Raw genomic sequence first — 19,464 nt, 5'->3', positions numbered from 1 at the left:
TTCACAAATAATTTTTTATATTTCGGAACAAATTTTTTTTTACATTTAATAACTTATTTCACACAAAATATAACCTTTACTATGAAATTCCCGTTTATTATTTTATTTTAAACGACAACATTAACATGGATATTTTTAAAGCTCGCTGTAAGATGGCGTTGCGCAACGGATATAATACTACGTCACTGCTGTTTTATTTCAAATTTAAAAATAATTTTTAATTTTTAAATTATTTAGCCAAATAAATTATTAAAATATTTTTTATTTATTTTGTCGCGATAACTTTCATTAAACTTTTGAAAAACAGTAAAATTACAAAACATTTTTTCATGACAATCAAACTGGACCATAAAAATCTTTTTTTCTTTTTTCAAAAATATACTAAAACTGTTATTCAGAGTAAAAAAATTGTAAAAGTTTGAGTCTCTAATATTAATGTCAAAAGATCGATGGAAATTTTTGATTTTCTTTTTCCAAACCCATTTTCTCCTTGAAACTTCTAGCGAAACAATCTAGCGGAAAAATTTAAACGACCTATATTTCCAAGGTAAATTGAATGCTCTTCATAAAAGGTCTGATTAAAAATTTCCGTCAGTCAAGCCGTTTTTATCTAATGAAGCCTCGAACGTATTCGTTTTTTGAAGCTTCGATTTCATAACTTTGAACTGTCTATATATGACTTAGTACAGCCATAGCACAATTTTTCCCTGAATTCTATCCAAGTGGCGCCCTAGGATCTACTAATTTTTCTCCCAACTATCTTTCTCCCCAGGACCCAGTATAGTTTTTCCTCTAACAAATAAAAGAACCGTCAGGTGATATATCCAGCTTAATAAATAAATAAATAAATACATAAATAAACTGTATTTAAATTTAAGGAAACAGCAATTTGGAGCTATTCGACAGCGAGAGTGGACCGGACCTGACCCTATCACCTCAGACATTCACGTCAACGGCGGAAGCCTTTATCAACGACAATAGCGACAGTCTGGGGGTGCCCGGTGAGAACGACATGGGTAAGTTCTTTTGACTTATATTTTTTTCACCTCAAACAACACAGCTCATACTTTATTTTCTCCCATTGTCCCATTCTCCTCTATATATGTCAGTCAGACATTTCTTTGTCAGTTGTTTGTAGAGATGCGCTCAACTCGGTAAACTTGTGTCTTGTAGAGGATAAAAAGAGACACTATAAAAAGTATATAAAATACGTTAGCCAGGAGATCACCGTCCCTACCAAAAACGTACACGTTTTATACCATTTGAACGCGACTCCTGTCAGTTTATACTCACACGAGCTTACAGACTTACCCTCCAACATAGATGAACACACTTTTATCCAATATTACTTTCAGTCACGAAAACTTCCACTGAATTCAGTGGAATTGTTTTCCGATTCCCTCAGTTCTTACTAAATCTCCCGAATCCCATCGTCAATGCTTATTCCAGTCTATCAGAATCTTATGGCCAGGGATTTTGCAACTCAAGCATTTAACCTACTATTTCAACTTTCAATATCTATGTATATACATAGGCGAGGATTAAACTCCACGTGGGTGGATTCAAATGATAAGGATAAAAGTAAATCGATTGAATTTATCCCGTGGCACATACATAGGGCCTACCGACTCCACTTCAACAAATTCCAAGTGTTGAGTGAGTTGAAAACAATTAAAAACATTGATTGCGATTCTTTGTGCTGATCAAACGATCCTGGAGACAATTGTGGAGTCCCTTGGAATTTTTTTTTACCTTCCGTGATAATTTTCTGACATTTTTCCGCGGAATTTTTTAGACAAAGCCGAAGTTAGAGCAGAATTAAGACAGGGCTGACGAGATGAAGACAAAAAGGTGATATTCGTGTAAGGACACGAGGATATTGCATTCTTGAGTCAAAGCAATTACCGGCGTGTTATCGTCACCCTACACTTACGCTGTTGGATCGATCAACGACCAAAGCAAACTTACTTATCGGTTCTCCTTTCAGAGATGGTAATTTTCAGCTAATCGCTTTTTGACTTTCCGGTTTTTAAAATTAAAAATACTATTTTTTAAAAAATATTAAGCTGCAATTTTTAATTCTTATTTTCCCTTAAGGCAGATAAAGAAATTAAAAAATAAATTCAGTTGAAAGATTAATTTTTAAAAAAGTTATTGTGTTTGTCCCTGCATAAAAATTTGAAAATCTACATTATCAGTCATTCAAACCAGTTTTTTATGGAAACATACTAATTATCTACTGTGAATTATAAAAATAATTTACATAAGTTAATTACAAAAAAATTAGAAGAAATTTTATTTAAAATTCAATTTTAAAGCTTGTTCGAATTTTTCCCGGGGATAGAATTTTTATACGCTTCTTATTAGCTTCACTTGTATGTTTGTATGTTTGTATGTTTGTAACCGACTCCTTTGGGTTCGATTTTGACCCACTTTAAACGGCCAGATTTCGTTCAAACTTTGTAGATTTATCGAGGACCGATGACAATACACTAATTTGATAAAATTATTTCATTTTTCAATTTGCAAAATAAGATTTTTGTTAATTTATATAATTTTCATCCATAGTCGATAAGGCAAAAATTCTAATTTTCAACCATTATCTGTAGCCGATTTATCTAATATTAACAAAGTGCATTTAAAATTAAAAAAACAAGCTATTATAAATAAACCAAACTAAAAAGTAGAAAATAAATAATAGTTTAAAAAAACTAAAAAACACGCTTTTTATAGAAAACCGAACTAAAAGAATAGAAAATAAGTTTTAATAAATTTAAATTAAGAATAGTGTTAAAAATTTCAATAAATGTAATTAATAATAGTGTAAATAAAAAAAAAAAAAAATTTATTTTATTTTAAAAAAAGTGTGGAGTGCTTTTTAAGATATTCTAAAAATGATAATCACTCTACTCATATCTGTCGATAGAATATTTATATCTATTGACCCATGCACCCCACGCTTTTTTAAAAATAAAATACATTTTTTTTTTTTATTTACACTATTATTAATTACATTTATTGAAATTTTTAACACTATTCTTAATTTAAATTTATTAAAACTTATTTTCTATTCTTTTAGTTCGGTTTTCTATAAAAAGCGTGTTTTTTGGTTTTTTTTTAAACTATTATTTATTTTTCATACGAATTGAAGACTGTTTTACTTTTGGTTAGCCAAAGAACACAATTGAGTATCGTATCAGCTGTCTTAAAGCTTTATTTACAAGTAAATTTGTCCATATGGCTGCTTAAAAAATAGAAAATTTCTTCAACTGCCTGCCGAAAAAAAAAAATTAATTTTAGTTAAACAAAACGACATTAAGTTACAATTTTCAATATGGAATTTTCTATAAGGCAAATGAAGAGATTAAAAATTAAATTGAGTTGAAAGATTAATTTTTAAAAAAGTTATCGTGTTTGTCCCTTCATAAAAATGAAGAAATCTCCACTATAAGCCATTCAAGCCTCTTTTCATGTAAAAATATCACTCGTAAAATAAAATAGAGAGTACTAAACTTTTAATTAGCACGAAACTTCTGACATCTTTGAAAGTTGACTGATTCAACATTAGGGTTGGAAAAAGGACTTTGTGAAAAGGCTTAAGGCATCCTGTTGAGGTCAATGGCTATTTATCTAATTGATTTCTCCAGAAAAGGCGAATTCTAAAGCCAAAGAGTGATCAGGATCCTGTGTGTAGTACAGCAGCGTAGAATTGGGGGATGAAGCAAAAAGGTTCGCTCAAGGGCGAATCCTCCAGAGAACACGAGGAAGCCATACGTGGAATCCCACTGCGCAGGTGTCCTAGGCATCCGTCAGACACGAATTGTTGGTGTGTTGTGAGCATAACTAGTACACACTCTGTGGAGAAGCATCAGGAGAGAATAGAATAGACGGATGGAAAGAGATGGAGAGAAGGAGCAGTACAAGTACGGAAAATCGTATTACTAGATCGCATTGTAGCAGCTGAATAGCCGGCATTAGAGCCGACGAGGTTGGAAGAGCCTTTGCCTACGCCAGCGATAGGACTTGAATTCTTCTCCGGGAGGGATGCTACGCTGGAAAAGTTTTACAAAAATAGATGCCAGACGGGAAAAGGAGATGAGTGTGTTTTTAGTGTCTATTGATTCTGAGACTTAAGTGGAGGGTGACGATAACACCCCGGTTATTGCTTTGAGTCAAGAATGCAATATCCTTGTGTCCTTATTCGGATGTTAGGTTTTGTTCTCTAGCGTTAGACTCAATCTCGGGCGGAGTGGTCCAGCGTTTTCAAGTGGTCTGCTGAGTCTCAATTTTATTTTACAATTGCTATTTTTACATAAAAAAAGTGGTTTTAATGTATTTTTATGTAGATTTTTTCATGGAGGGAAAAACACGAAAACTTTGAAAAAAAAATACATTGTACTTTCTTAAATACTGATATTTTCAAAGATATAAGCTCATCCCGCTGTTATACTCATCAAGAGCTTTCATTTGAGTACCCACATGCATTTTTGATATATTTTTCATATATACATATATGTAATATATATAAATATATGAAAAATTGATGTGGGTACTCAAATGAAAGGTCTCGATGAGTGTAACATCGGGATGAGCTTATATCTTTAAAAATGTCAATGGTTCTCGAGATACAAGGTCATTTCTTAATTATGTATCTGGGGATAGAGTATTTTCAAATGCATTCGTTTTTTCTTCATTTTTAGTTTGATTTCATGGAAAAAGTGACAGGAGTAAAACACAACTCAATATATTGTATACACTGTACACTTTACAATATATAACACTATACTGAATGGAAGTTATCGATAGCACGTGATGATGAGTTGGCAACAGCGATAGGTCAGTATGTCGATCACGCGATCGCGTTTCACTGATTCCCTTTAGCGCTCTTATTACAATCGATGCACTGTCTCGTGACTTGTTCTCTTCACAGGTTCGTTCACGGTAGTAATTGAGCCGCGACGTGTCGATTTGTTCACCCGTGTCATCATTTCAATCATCCTCACACGCCTCCTTCTCTCTAAATTGTTGGTGTAGGCATTTCGATTTACCTACCCCTTCTTATCACCCTTAACATGAAAAAATTCTTGTGATAATTACAATTCTAGCAAAGTTATGGAAGTTTCTATTAATAATGGAATTTTAATGGAACAATGGAATTTTCTATGAGTAATGGAATTATAATAGATTAATGGATTAATAGAATCCTTTATCATTGATGAAATTCCAACTATTCAATGAAAGTTTCAATTACTAATAGAATTCTAATCAAGTATTCCAATAATCACAAAATTTCAATGGAATAATTAAATTTACTATTAATATTGAATTCTAAATAGATATATAACAGATAATAGATAAATAGAATTTTCCACTAATTTTAGAATTTTACTGAATCCATAAAATTTTCTATTAATAATAGACTAATGGAATATTAACAATGAAATTAGAATGAACTGAAAGACTTGGCTTAACAGACAAATGGAATTTTTTGTTGAGGACATAATTTCAATGGATCAATAGAATTTTCTATTACTAATAGAATTTTAATAGATCAACAGAATTTTCTATTGATAATAGAATTTCAATAAATCAATAGAATTTTCTATTAATAATAGAATTTCAGTAGATCAACAGAATTTTCTATTAATAACAGAATTTCAATGGATCAATAGAATTTTCTATCGATAATAGAATTTTAATGGATCAATGGAATTTTCTATTACTAATAGAATTTTAATAGATCAACAGAATTTTCTATTGATAATAGAATTTCAATAGATCAATGAAATTTTCTGTCAATAATAGAAAATTAATAGATTTATGGAATTTTATATTAGTAAAACAATTTCAATGGATCAATAGAATTTTTTATTTATAATAGAATTAAATAAATCAATAGAATTATCTATCAATAATAGAATTTTAACATATCAATGGAATTTTCTGTCAATAATAGAAAATTAATAGACTCATCGAATTTTCTATTAGTAATGCAATTTCTCTGAATTAAAAAAATTTTCTCTTAATAATAGAATTTCAATAGATCAATGGAATCTTTTATCAATAATAGAATTTTAACATATGAATGGAATTTTCAGTCAACAATAGAAAATTAATAGACCTATGGAATTTTCTATTAGTAACACAATTACAACTAATCAATAGAATTTTTTATTAATCCCAGAATTTACATAACCATAATAATTCCCATGAATTTTTTCTCTAAAGACAGTCTTACTCCATACTATTATTACCTCGCACCAGGTGACAACCTAACTAATAAACTTTATGCATGTTCCGTTATTACTCGCGTTACGATAATCACCAGTCCTTCAGCGTATCTCAGCGCAAGTAACAGTTTACCGTCCAATCACGTGACTGACAATTTACGATAAATTTACATCGCTAATTAAACTGCTCAAGAATCCACGTTTCTAACAATTTTTCCATAAATAAATAAATAAATCAAAATATTTATATCTATAAATCGTAGCTCTAAAATGACAAGATTTAGTTGCATTGATCCTTAGGGGGAAGGGTTGCCGATGAGAGTGGCTGGGGAAAATGATTTCCCATTAGGTTACCGTGGAACCTAGGGGGTGTTGCCTAATGCCGGTAAAAAACAGGTATATACCGTTTAAACCGCATGGCTACGAGCTTTGGGGAACGTCGACGAGTAAATTGCCATTCCGACATTTTTATTTGCCCATTCTCACTCGGCTACAACTACAGCTACCCTCACAACTACAACTACAGCTGCAACTACTACAGCATCCTAATCGGTAAGCGTTATCCCGTTCCAATGCCCGTGGATTAAATTTCTATGGTAACATTCGCCGTCGCCGATTATACCTACTTCACATGAACATGTACCAAGTCGACATGTCTATATGTCTAGATGGCTCGATGGTTCATCCTACATGTCTATGTGTCGAGCGCCTCCCACGTGATGGGAGAACATCAGCATCCCAGTACTGCTACGAGATCCCTCGGGCACATCCTACAATTGCTCCTATACGAATAATTCCCACTCCCTTTTACGACTGAATAGATATTCAAGCGATTTCGAGACGTGCTTCACCGAGAAACCCCCTTGGCGACCTACACAGGGAACAAATTTACTTTTAAATTCGGAGGAAAAATTACTGGACTGGATTATTATCTAGGGCGTTTCTTTATCGGTGATTAATAACAATACTTTTTATAAATTTAATGCAAATTATCGCACGCAAAATATAATTGGATTTATCAATAGAATTTTATTTTTAATTGTTTATTGTTTCTCTAATGAAATTTAATGTCATACACAGAAAAAAAAAATTTAATTTAATCAAGAAAAAAATTTTTAAACCAAGAAAATAATTTTAATTTTTTAGCTATAGAATATTTTTCTACTCAAATCAAGAAGATGAAAATCGTCAAAATTATTTACTTGATTCAAGTAAATTTTTTTTCTGTGTAGCGAAGGTCTTGAATTTGTGCCTTTTCAAAGTTGTACATGTTTTTCACCGATAGTCAATTTATTATGATAAGTATTTAGGCTACATTCTAAAATGCTCTGTCTCTAGATACATAATTAAGAAATGACCTTGTATCTATAGAATCATTGACATTTTTAAAGATATAAGCTCATCCTGATGTTACACTCATCGAGACCTTTCATTTGAGTACCCACATCAATTTTTCATATATTTATATATATTACATATATGTATATATGAAAAATATATCAAAACGCATGTGGGTACTCAAATGAAAGCTCTTGATGATTGTAACATCGGGATGAGCTTATATCTTTAAAAACATCAATATTTAAGAAAGTACAGTGTAGGTTAACAAAAGTAATCATTTAGTGTAAGAAATTACCTTGTATCTTGTAAAATATTGACATTTTTCAAGATATAAGCTCATCCCGATGTTACACTCATCGAGACCTTTCATTTGAGTACCCACATCAATTTTTCATATATTTATATATATTACATATATGTATATATGAAAAATATATAAAAATGCATGTGGGTACTCAAATGAAAGCTCTTGATGCGTGTAACATCGGGATGAGCTTATATCTTTAAAAACTTTAATATTAAAGAAAATACAGTGCAATTTAACAAAATTCATTATTTAATCAATCGAAATTTTATTTATTTATAGTTGACATAGTGACTGCAAGGTTGCTAGTAGAAATTTAATTTCTATTAATAATTGAATTTAATAGACGAAACAATAATCCATTAATAGTATTCAGTGTAATAATAAATCATAAATTGACAACAATATTTTAATAGATTAATAGAATTTTCTATTAATAATGGAATTTAATAGACTTGCGACAATAATCCATTAATAGTATTCAGGATAGTAATAAATCATAAATTGACAACAATATTTTAATGGATCAATAGAATTTTCTATTAATAATGGAATTTTCTATTGAACTAATGGAATTTTTTAATTTTTCAGTAAGTGGCGAATTTTTTCCATCAATTCTTAGCTCGAAGAACCCAACCACCATTTTTACGATAAAATGAATAATATATCATCGTTTTAGTTAAATTCTTATACATTTAACATGAAGAGCGGAATGTTTTTTATTAAAACAAAAGGAAAGTAAAGGGGAAAAATAAATAAAGATAGAGGAACTAGCAAGAGCGATTGCATTAATGTTTTGTTCTTTCTGTTATTTTTAGCAAAGTAGAGACCATAATTTATTATTTCTGTCTCCTGTAGGGCTTACAAGACACACCTGGATAACGATACTTAGCTTTTTTTTTAAAAAGATTTACGACATTATATAATTTAACTGTGTCGCTGTGTGCTTTCTTGATCTTCTTTACCCAGTAAATAAATTAGATAAAATGAAATTTAAAAGAAATGTTAAATTGTAATCATAAAATAAAAATAATTATTATGATAAACAATAATAATAATAATAATAAAAGTGAGGACAATAACAACAGTAATGCTTAGCAACCAGTATACAAAATGAGATGTTTTATAATTTTTTTTTTTTTGTTTTATTTTTTTATAGTTACAGCAGAAACTCAAGGTATATAGATGCTTAAAGCAGTCGAATGCTCATTGTTTCAGCAAAAACTGTATAATTCCCTTTCTCGGTGTTTCCTGGGCAGTAATAACGAATGAGCGGGCAAACAAGGAGAGAACGGTAGTAACTGCGAGAACAGAGCACTGGAGCATTCGCTTTCATCTGTTGCCTCAAAGTCGCGTTCACTTTTTATTTGCTCGACTCACCGTGCCAACCTTCGTGAAAAGCTCGGCAAGAACATCACGTAAAATAAAAAATTATAAAATGTCTACATTCAACAAAATTATATCCTATCTGTGTCAGCTCCGGTTTTTATCAACTAACTTCGATTGCTCAAGCTCTAGTTTTTTTTTTTTTTTTTTTTTGAAATACAATTCACGGGAAAAAATTTTTTATGTAAATTAAATCATTCTATTATAACAACATAGATTATTAACAGAAAATTCTACTTGTCCATTGGAATTCTATTATTAATAGTATGCTCCATTAACTTGTTGAAATTTTAAAATTAATGGAATGTTCCATGAGTTCATTAAAATTCCATTATAAATGGCAAAATCCATTAATCCATTAAAATTCCATTATAAATGACAAAATCCATTGATCCATTAAAATTCCATTATAAATGGCAAAATTCATTAATCCATTATAAATGGCAAAATCCATTAATCCATTAAAATTCCATTATAAATGGAAAAATCCATTAATCCATTAAAATTCCATTATAAATGAAAAAATCCATTAATCCATTAAAATTCCATTATTAATTGAATGCTTCATGGGTCCATTAAAATTGTATTATAAATGGAAAAATCCATGAATCCATTGAAATTCAATTATAAATGGCAAAATCCATTAATCCATTGAAATTCCATTATAAATAGCAAAATCCATTAATCCATTAAAATTCCATTATCAATTGAATGTTTCATGAATCCATTAAAATTCTATTATTAATGGCAAACTCCATTAGTTCCTTAAAATTTGTTTTATAAACGAAAAATTTTAATGATCTATAAACATTTTATGATAAACAGAGACTAATAATTCTACTGAAATGCCATTGCTGGTGGGACGTTCTATTAATCTATTAAAAGTCTATTAATAATGGAACATTCGATTAAAATTTAACTAATGATGAAAAAATCCGTTAAACTATAAAAATTATACTATGTATCGAAAGTTTCATTTGTCTACTAAAATTCTATTACTAATAGAATGTTCTATTAATCCATTAATCTAAATTCTATTATCAATGGAACATTGAATCAGTAACTGTAAATTCTTAGAAAAATCCGTTGATCTATTGAAATTCTATTATTAAAAATTAAATAACATTGATCCATTGAAATTCCATTAGTAATAGAAAACTTCATTAGTCTACTAAAATTTAACTAAAAGTGGGATATTCTATTAATCCAATTAAATTCTATTATTAATTAAATGTTTTGATGTGTTCATTAAAATTCTATCACTAATGGCAAAATCGAGAAATTAAAATTTAATTTAAATATTTCTAAATAATAATTTTTTGATAAAAATTTAGAATTTTTTAGCTGAAAAATCAATTAGATTTTTTGAAAAAAATTAGTATTAAATTATAAAAATTTATTTTTTTAAGTAATGAAGATGAACTGTATTTTGTAATTAGAATTAACAGTCATTGAAAAGTCACCGGGGTGACAGACGAAGAGATTAGTATGTTATATAATAAATATGGATTATACCCTGTAGTATCATACGGTTAAGTAAGTAGAGCTAAGGGAAGGTTTTAATTCGATCTCTGACTGGCCCTTTGACGGACATGTAATACGGTAGGTTGGTTATGGATCGATGGGCGGTCTATCAGTAAAAGATGAGCCGTCTATGGTGTATCGATCGGTTTTCATTTTTGCTTTGACGTACAATGTTTACCCGTTTGTTTCTCTGCCTCAGACATATTCTGTTGTGCGAGACACAGTTGGTATGTAATGCGCCGGCACGTTCGCACTCAGGCGATAAGAGCCCCAGGAGTTTACCCGAACGACCGAGCAAATCGACATAAGCGACCCGGCAATGGTATAAATACTACTTCCCATTCGCATTTTGCACCTGCGTCCCTTTATTACGACTATAATACTTATTTATTTATACATTTTAGAAAAAGAAAAAGTATTCAAGGTCGTACAATGAATACTCCCGGTTGAAAAGCTATTCTTAATCCCTTCAAAGATTAAAAGGAAATTGAATGCTTTCAATGGGTCGAATCATTTTATTTTTTATTCGCAAGATTGTTGAAAAAATTTAATTTTGTGTTTTTTTACGGTAAAAATTACCATGACTCCATTATATTTTATGGCTAATGTATTAATTTAAAAATTAATGATACATTGCAATAATTAAGGTAGAATCCCATAGTCTTATCCGACTTCCATAGTCAAAAGTTTATGTTAGAGTGTACGGTACATATACTTGAGAGTAATTATTGACAAGCCTAAAACTTTTTGCTGTTTATGTACTTATTTTAGCCAATCACCAACGAGAAACTGATCGTTTGAAAAGTCTGGCAACACTGCATGAGCGTTAAGATATTTTATAGTGGTTACACTCTAGTGTTTTGGACCAGCTGTAGACTGACCTCTGTTTTGATACATGCGTTTATTTATTTACTTACATACATTTATTCGGAAATATAATTACAATGTCTGAAAAAAAATAATTGACAGTATTGTTTTGTTTTTTCAGAAAAATCAATAATTAAATTTTTTGTGTTGATGTATTAACTGATTTTAAATTTTACTATTTTTTATTATTTCATCTGACTATTATTTTTATAACTTATCAAAGATTAATATATATAATTATATTAAAATTGTTAACTTTTTTGAATTTTTAATAATTATAGAAAAATACTTATTTTCATAAAATAATCATTGTTATTTTTTTTTTTTTTTAAATAAATAAAATTAATAACTATAATATTACACCTGACGTAGATTAAACTTTTCAAATTTTTCAGCGCTAACGCGTCTCATACTTTTTCTTGGCTCACAAAACTTGCGTTGTTGCCATAGCTTTATTAACGTATCCCTTCCTCGGCTACTCTGGTCTAGGTAAATTTTTCATTACTTATTAATAAATATCTGTGAAACTGTGTGGTAATTATCAATGAAATTATTTTTAAAAAATTGTTTAGTTGTTAGTTAACGTTACTCTAGTTTTTTAAAAAGATCCTAAGAAAAGTTTCTGAGATATAAAAATGTTTGTAGGTAAACTTTTGGATATCCCGTATACCGTAATGTATAAGAGCGTTCAAAACTCAAACTTTGAAATTAAATATCTCTGAAACTAGATGGTCAAAAATTTTCAAATTGCGCCAATCAATGCAGAATTATATGAACATTACTGCGAAAATTTTTAAAAAATCCTAAGAAAACGACTCTGGCAAGGGTACTACCTGTCGATTTTTTTAAAAATCTCCCTTATCTAGATCTTATTACCCGCCGGTCCCTTATTTTTTAGAATCATCAATTTCCAAAGCGTGAAGTTTAAAAAACTATTACTACCTCATACTGATACCAAATGTCCATCAAAGTCAGAAATCGGTGAAGTAGGTCGACTTATCATTTGACTAAAAATTTAATCTCAATTGACATAAAAACATCTCGCTTTCAATTCCACTCGCGGAAAGCAACTATTTATTCTCTCGACGCCCCGTCGTCACTATATACCTCTATATCTATACATCTACTGATATATAGATCTCTCTCTCTCTCTATATATATATATATATATATATATATATATATATATATATATATATATATTAATGTCTCGCTGGTAGAAAGACACTCCATATATCAACGCCACTTGCACGAGCGGCTGACCCAACGATGGTCTACTCCACTCGAGAAGAACTATGCTATTCCTATGCTAACAATCTCTCGGGATGAGTGTCCTAGCTCTTACCTTGATATCTCCCCACTTGGACAAAATACTTGTGTGTGAAGTGTTTACACCAATCATAATGTAATAATAATAATAATCTAAGTCAGAATCGAGTAATCGCTGTTTGACGTCATCGAGTATTTGAATTAGCGTCTGCTAGGCGTTGTATCAACAGGATCTTAACTATTTCTTAGACAAAGTTGATCCGAAGTCCTGGAGACGGAATGATTAATTTTGGCGAGCGCGAGAAATAGCTCAGCGGAACAGCAAACAAGAATTTTATCAGCCAGATGATTGTCTTGCTGCTGACCTGCGGAAAATCGATCGGAGTAAGGCAGAGCGAGGATGTAAAAGGAGGAGAGATGAGGGGACCATAAAAATCCTATCTCCCGAGCTTCGTAGAGCGTAAACTTCTGTAATCCATCTATAAAATCCAACGAGTTACAGGGGAGAGGAGAGAGCTTGAGAAAAGACCGGGATTGTCGACAAGTTGCCGAAAGGAAGAAATATAATATTCGCTTTGAGTGTCATTGAAAATAGATAGTTTCAGTGAATTATTCCCCTCATTTTTTGGTTAAGATGCCTGCTGTGCTGGGAAATGGGCATGTGAGTGATTGGTTAGAGATGAGAAGGGGGAGAGCAGAAGAAGGTCTGGAAATTGGAAGATATTAGGTGGTTCAAGAGAAGTATTGGTGATCTGGGGAGAAAATTAATTTTTTGTTATACTCGCTCCAAAAGTTCTACTTTTGAGCACTGGGTGGCGTCCGTAAAGGGACTCTTTTCTAGAGACTCCACCATACCGTCTTTTTTTCACTGCCTAGGCCGTGAAGTTTTACCCCCTCTTTTTTTTTACAAACTTTTCGAGTACACCCAGACGAAATTGAGAGAGATTGTAAAAAAAAGTCACATTCTAGTGTACCGACCAATGATTGTGAGTAAATTTTAAACAGTTACTATTGAGTGGCGCTAAGTATTTATCTGCTGGCAGTTTATTATGAAGCGGACCTAATGTTAATAAAATAACAATTACGCCATAAATAAATATTAATAAAAAGATAATTAATATAAAATTAAGTTTTGTTGCCCTTGTGAAACTTCATAAAATTTAAATATGTCAATATTTGCCTCCTATTAGCTATTGATGATTGTCCGAAGATTGCTCCACAAAAACTGGATTAGATTACTCGGATTGAAAGATACGCTCTCGGTCGGTGGATTTCGGGTTTTAAAAAATCTTGAAAAAAATGTAAAAAATGTTTCGTCCATTAATCCGCGGTAGAAAAAATAATAAAAAATGTTTAAACTAGTATATAAAATAAGCAGTCAGTCAGAAATAAATCCGCGATGGGTTTAGCACAGCATGAGAGAAAAAAACGTTGATCGAGGCGTGATCAATCGGATTTTTCACAGTGCTCGATCTCAAATGCATGCTCAACGGTGCATCAATAAATTTAATTCGTTTAAATAAAAAAAGGACAATATAACTATTGTGTAAGTGTCTGTGCATCATATATGTGCGAAAGACTGAAGAACATTAAATTGCACCGAGTTTAATATATTAATCAGATAACGTGACGAGACTGTGAAAGTAGATTTAGATTAATTCAGAGTAACTATTTTGACTAGAGTTGAAATGTGAATTAAAGATCTGGATAAGAAAAGCAGGATCTAAAGATTAAATCTTTATTAATTTTGGCGGGTTATGAATTTCGGGTGGGTCTTTATACTCAACACGGTCTTGTTACTCGAGTTCGTGAAATTGCATTGACTTCGTCGTCATGTTCACTGTTATGTTGCGATCTTATAGCGGTGAGATTATATAATGCTCGTGCGTGTCTTTGACGTTAACACAATCATCTGGATCCGCAAGGATATCTCATTTCTGGCAAGATAACTTGTATATTTACTCGCTTTTGCCAACCCAAGATATATTTTGTCAAGACTATCATGTTTTAATGCTCGGAGATGGGAAAGTCGATTTGATAGTGTTTCGGTGCATTATATGGATCAAGCTCGATCCTCAAGACAGAGTAATTAACTCGAAAGTGTTATTAACCATTAATAAGATAACCTGGGATTATATGTTGCTATTTATTGAGAATAGTGAACAAAACTCTATTAAAAGTTTTTACTTTAACCCATTCGGAGGCATATTATCATAAAAAAAATAAACAAAACTCAAATTTTACCAATTTTTTTGAAGATTCCCGAAATCTAAATTTTTGTATCAAGTGGCATTTTAAGCTAGGTAATCTAATCCTAATTTTATGCAGCAATCCTTAGACACTCATCAATTGCTAATGCCCCTAGTTATTCTTCAACCATCGCTGATAAGCTTGCAACCAATATTTTTCAGTCACTAATCTGTTTTCAATTATATTTTTGCATTATAGTTTTATCAAACACCCAATCTGAAAGTCAATAGCACAAAAATTGAATTTTTTTAATAAAATCAAACTATTATCGAGGTAAAACCAACATTACCATTAAAATATCGCCTCTATCAAGTAATTAGAGCTTCATTTGTTAATAAATAAAGGCTCAGCAGACTAACAAGATAAACAGCAGAAGCGGATCAACACCCGGAATGCCAGAAAAAATGTATAATCGAAGGTACACAAAAATGACCGGGTGGCGTAGCAATTTATAATATTTATCGGCAGCCCCGATAATGGAATTTGGTGGTCGCGTATGCACCGAATGCCACCCTAAATCCGCAGGGTGACTTATGGACATACCCGTCCGTAATATTGGTAAAAAACCCTCAGATATTGCCATTGCTTTTGACTATCTGGTCTTTCTCGGCATTGGTGTGAGATTCGGGAGTAAATTCGCCGATAACCGGAGTTATTAAGTCATAAACCCGAGTTAGGGGTTGTTAAGGTGGATCCAGTTCCATTATCGCGAATTTACATCCCGGGAGGCGGAGTGTGAGGTGCCCCTAGACCGTCTTCAGGGGCCTGGGGATCGCGCTCATCAAAACTGTAGCTCATTCTCTTCTTCATCTTAAACCTTCACTCTTAGATGTCGTATTATTCCAACTACACTGAGATCCCGACAATAAACCTACGAGTCATAACGCATAATGGTTTAATTAAGAAGTTGTCGTGGGTGTCACTCCTGGATCGAGTCTTCACCTCGACGTAGTGGTTCTACTCCGAGAAATCGCTCCTACACACCCGAGATATGCGCTGAGAATGTCGGATGGAATTCACCCATCAGGCTCAAAAGCTGAAAATAAATAATAGGAAAATGGGCGACGGAAATAGTTGATCGACCGGTGAAAAATTGGAAAAATCTCATGACATCCGACGTTGAGGCGACGATGACAACCAGATGGAAAATCAATTTCCTTGGCATGATGCTTCTTATTTTTTGTCCTCAGGACAAACATTCAACTGAGTGAGGAGGTGTAGCGTTTTAATAGAATTTGATTTGTTTTTGTATCAAAAACGTATTTAATACTATTTTCAATTTTTTGATAATTTCATATCAAACTTTGATAAAAAATTATTATTTACTCACTACAAAAATCCTTACTACAATAATACATGAAAGAGTGAAGTTAGTCAATAGTCGAAACTCGCAAAAATGGGACCTGATTCCTTATTGGTCGAAATTAAGGCGCGCTATTTAAATTTCTAGTATTTTAAAAAAGTTGATTAGAAATAAATCATAAGAAATTTTATTTATAATTCAATTTTTAAGCTTGTTTAAATTTTCCCGCGGATAAAATTTGTTTTCATACGAATTTAACGCCCTCTCTCTTTCTGATGTGAATCATAAAAAAAGAACCAATAACGACTGTACTTTTGGCCAGCAAAAAAACACAATTAAGTATATTTTCAGCTGTTTTAAAGCTCTATTTACAAATAAATTTTTCTATATGGCTGTTCCAAGGACTGAAAATTTCTCCAACTTCCAGCTGAACAAAATTCAATTGTAATTCAACGAACCAATATTAAGCTGCAATTTTCAATACTTTACTTTTCAGAAAGCAGATAAAAAGATTAAAAAATAAATTGAGTTGAAAAATTCATTTTTTCAAAAGTTATCGTGTTTGTCCCGTCAAAAAAATTTAAAAATCTACACTATATGCTATTAAAACCACTTTTTTACAAAAACATGACAATTATCTACTGTAAATTATAAGAATGAGTTGAAAAGTAATTTTAATCAGTTAACAATAAATAAATTAAATAAAATAGAATAAAATAAAATTAAATAAATAAAAAAGGACTAATTAAAGACAATATTATTTTTAGCTAGCTGCGATTTTCAATCTTTATCTTCCTAATAGGCAGATAAAGAGATAAAAAAATATTTCGAGTTAAAAAATGTATTTTTTCAAAAGTTATCGCGCTTGTCCCTCTTAAGATCCTTGAAAAATTCACACTAAATTATTAAAACTATTTTTTATGTAAAAACAGCAATAGATTGATCAAAAAAAATTTAATTATATTTTTTTGGTTCCTCTATACGTTTAAACTTATAGTTTCATCAAGCGTGAGCTATTAAAATCGATATTTTACAAGTCAACCTTTATCACACAACTCTGACCTTTTTTCACGCTTAAATCAACATAGCCATCAAAATACAACATTTGTATCTTAGAATCTAGAGTCTTAATTAATTCTTCTCACAAATCATGACAAAATAAAAAAGTCGCTGAGATGCTCTCGAGTAAAAAGCAACAGAACTTGAGAAAAATAAATTATTTGTCCGAGATTAATGTATTTCCCGCAGTGAATTTAAATGAAAGTTAATAAAAAATTAATAAATCATACTCTGAAAGTAAATTACAGCTCTGTTTAAATAACTTTGTCTATAAATTATAGTTTCATTTCTTTTAATCTTTATTTTATTTCTTTTACCGAAGTTATTCACTGCTGCTATTGACAGTCGGAACTTTTCAGATTTTAAACTTTAAACCGTATTAATTCTGTCAGCATTAAATGTTTCGCAAACAAATCAAAATTTCCATGAATATTTTTATTTAATTTATTTTATTTTCCCACTTGGAAATTTTATGGACTTAAAAAATTAAGTCTAATACCTTTAAAAAGTTAAAATCGAAGGAAAATTCAAAAATTCTAGCCATTTTTTAATTTTTAAATAATTTTTTTTTTTTAGTTAACTTTAAAATTAATATTCATTTAAAAATTTCTAAGTAATCAATTTTTTGATACAATTTTTAAATTTATTAGCTTAAAAATCAATTGAAAGATTATTTCGAAAAATACGGAAAGTTCTAGGTATGACTTGCATGTCGATCGTTTTGAGATATTTTAATAAACGAAAAATGAGTATTTTCACAGAATAAAGCTTAGTTTCTGATTGGCTGGTCATCGTTGGGTAAATTAATATCCTATTGAAAAATAATAAAAACTTCAAAGGATCCCTGCTAGCAGGAATTTAATATAGCATTATTAAATTATTGAAAAATCCATGAATTATATTGATGTAATTAAATATTGTTTAATTTACCGTTCGGAAACTTTATTAAATTAAAATTATAAAGCATTCGAATATTTCATGGAATTATCTTCAGGTATTCCAATCATTCCTTTGATTTTGATTCCATGTCGGTTGAATGGTTGCTCAATAGGATGCTGGGAAAATTCGATGGATATTTTTTATAACCCTGATGCTTTTTATTTTACGATGGAAAAATAACTCCAGATTTTTAATAAATTCTCCACTTCAATCCATTTATTATTTAAACAAAAAAAATACGCTCGTAAACATCTGTTGAAAAAATATCGGGCTTTTTCAGTTGAATTAAAATTAAAGGATTCATTTTTATTTATTTATTTATTTTTTTTTTCCGTTAACATCCCTCGAAAAATATTTTTATACTGTAAAATTAAACGACTATATGATGATAAAATAAATGGATACGGTTTTGCATCACCGAAAAAATAAAAATTAGTAATGAAATAAAAATAAAAAAAAAAAAAAAAACATATAACTGAATGAGTCCCAGGTGTTACGCGACTGACTGCGATTTACCCTGACAAAGACGAACGATATAAGCTCCCAACTATGTACAGAATAGAAAAAGCAAAAAATATAATAAATTTATCCCGTTGAATTTATTTTTCGACTTATCACAAGTCGGGCATTTTGTTACCGGATTCAACTTTCTATGGCTGACACTGGTATTATTTTACTACTTTTCAAAGGAAACTTTATGTAAGGAATGAAAACCGCTACTGTTAATTTTTGATGATACGTCAGTGTTGACGAAACCTGCAGAAAAATAGTTATAGTATAAGGTACCGGCGGGTAATAAGGCCTAGCTAAGGGAGATTTTGAAAAAAATCGAAAATATTCCATTTAATTAATGCAATGTATCATTAATTTTTAAATTAATATATTAGCCATAAAATATAATGGAGTAATGGTAATTTTCACCATAAACAAACACAGAATTAAATTTTTTCAAAAACCTTGCGAATAAGCCTTATTTTACTACGGTAGGGCAA

At 30.7% G+C, this 19,464-nt stretch overlaps 1 protein-coding gene across 1 annotated transcript in view; it reads left to right on the top strand.

Annotated features, from left to right (window-relative positions):
• The window catches only part of LOC141537969 (uncharacterized), a 209,264-nt gene that overhangs the window by 133,669 nt on the left and 56,131 nt on the right, over positions 1–19,464 (top strand). The window contains exon 5 of the mRNA XM_074259195.1: positions 879–1,016. Within this exon, the coding sequence (XP_074115296.1) occupies positions 879–1,016 (138 nt within the window). The remainder of the gene's footprint in view (positions 1–878; positions 1,017–19,464) is intronic.

The sequence above is a fragment of the Cotesia typhae genome, unplaced genomic scaffold, assembly GCF_013202065.1.
Source record: "Cotesia typhae breed Kobodo isofemale line unplaced genomic scaffold, CoteBio_Ctyphae contig_20, whole genome shotgun sequence".
Lineage (NCBI taxonomy): Eukaryota > Metazoa > Arthropoda > Insecta > Hymenoptera > Braconidae > Cotesia > Cotesia typhae.
Note: the sequence above shows the minus strand (reverse complement) of the source record. Positions and strands in the feature narration are given on the sequence as shown.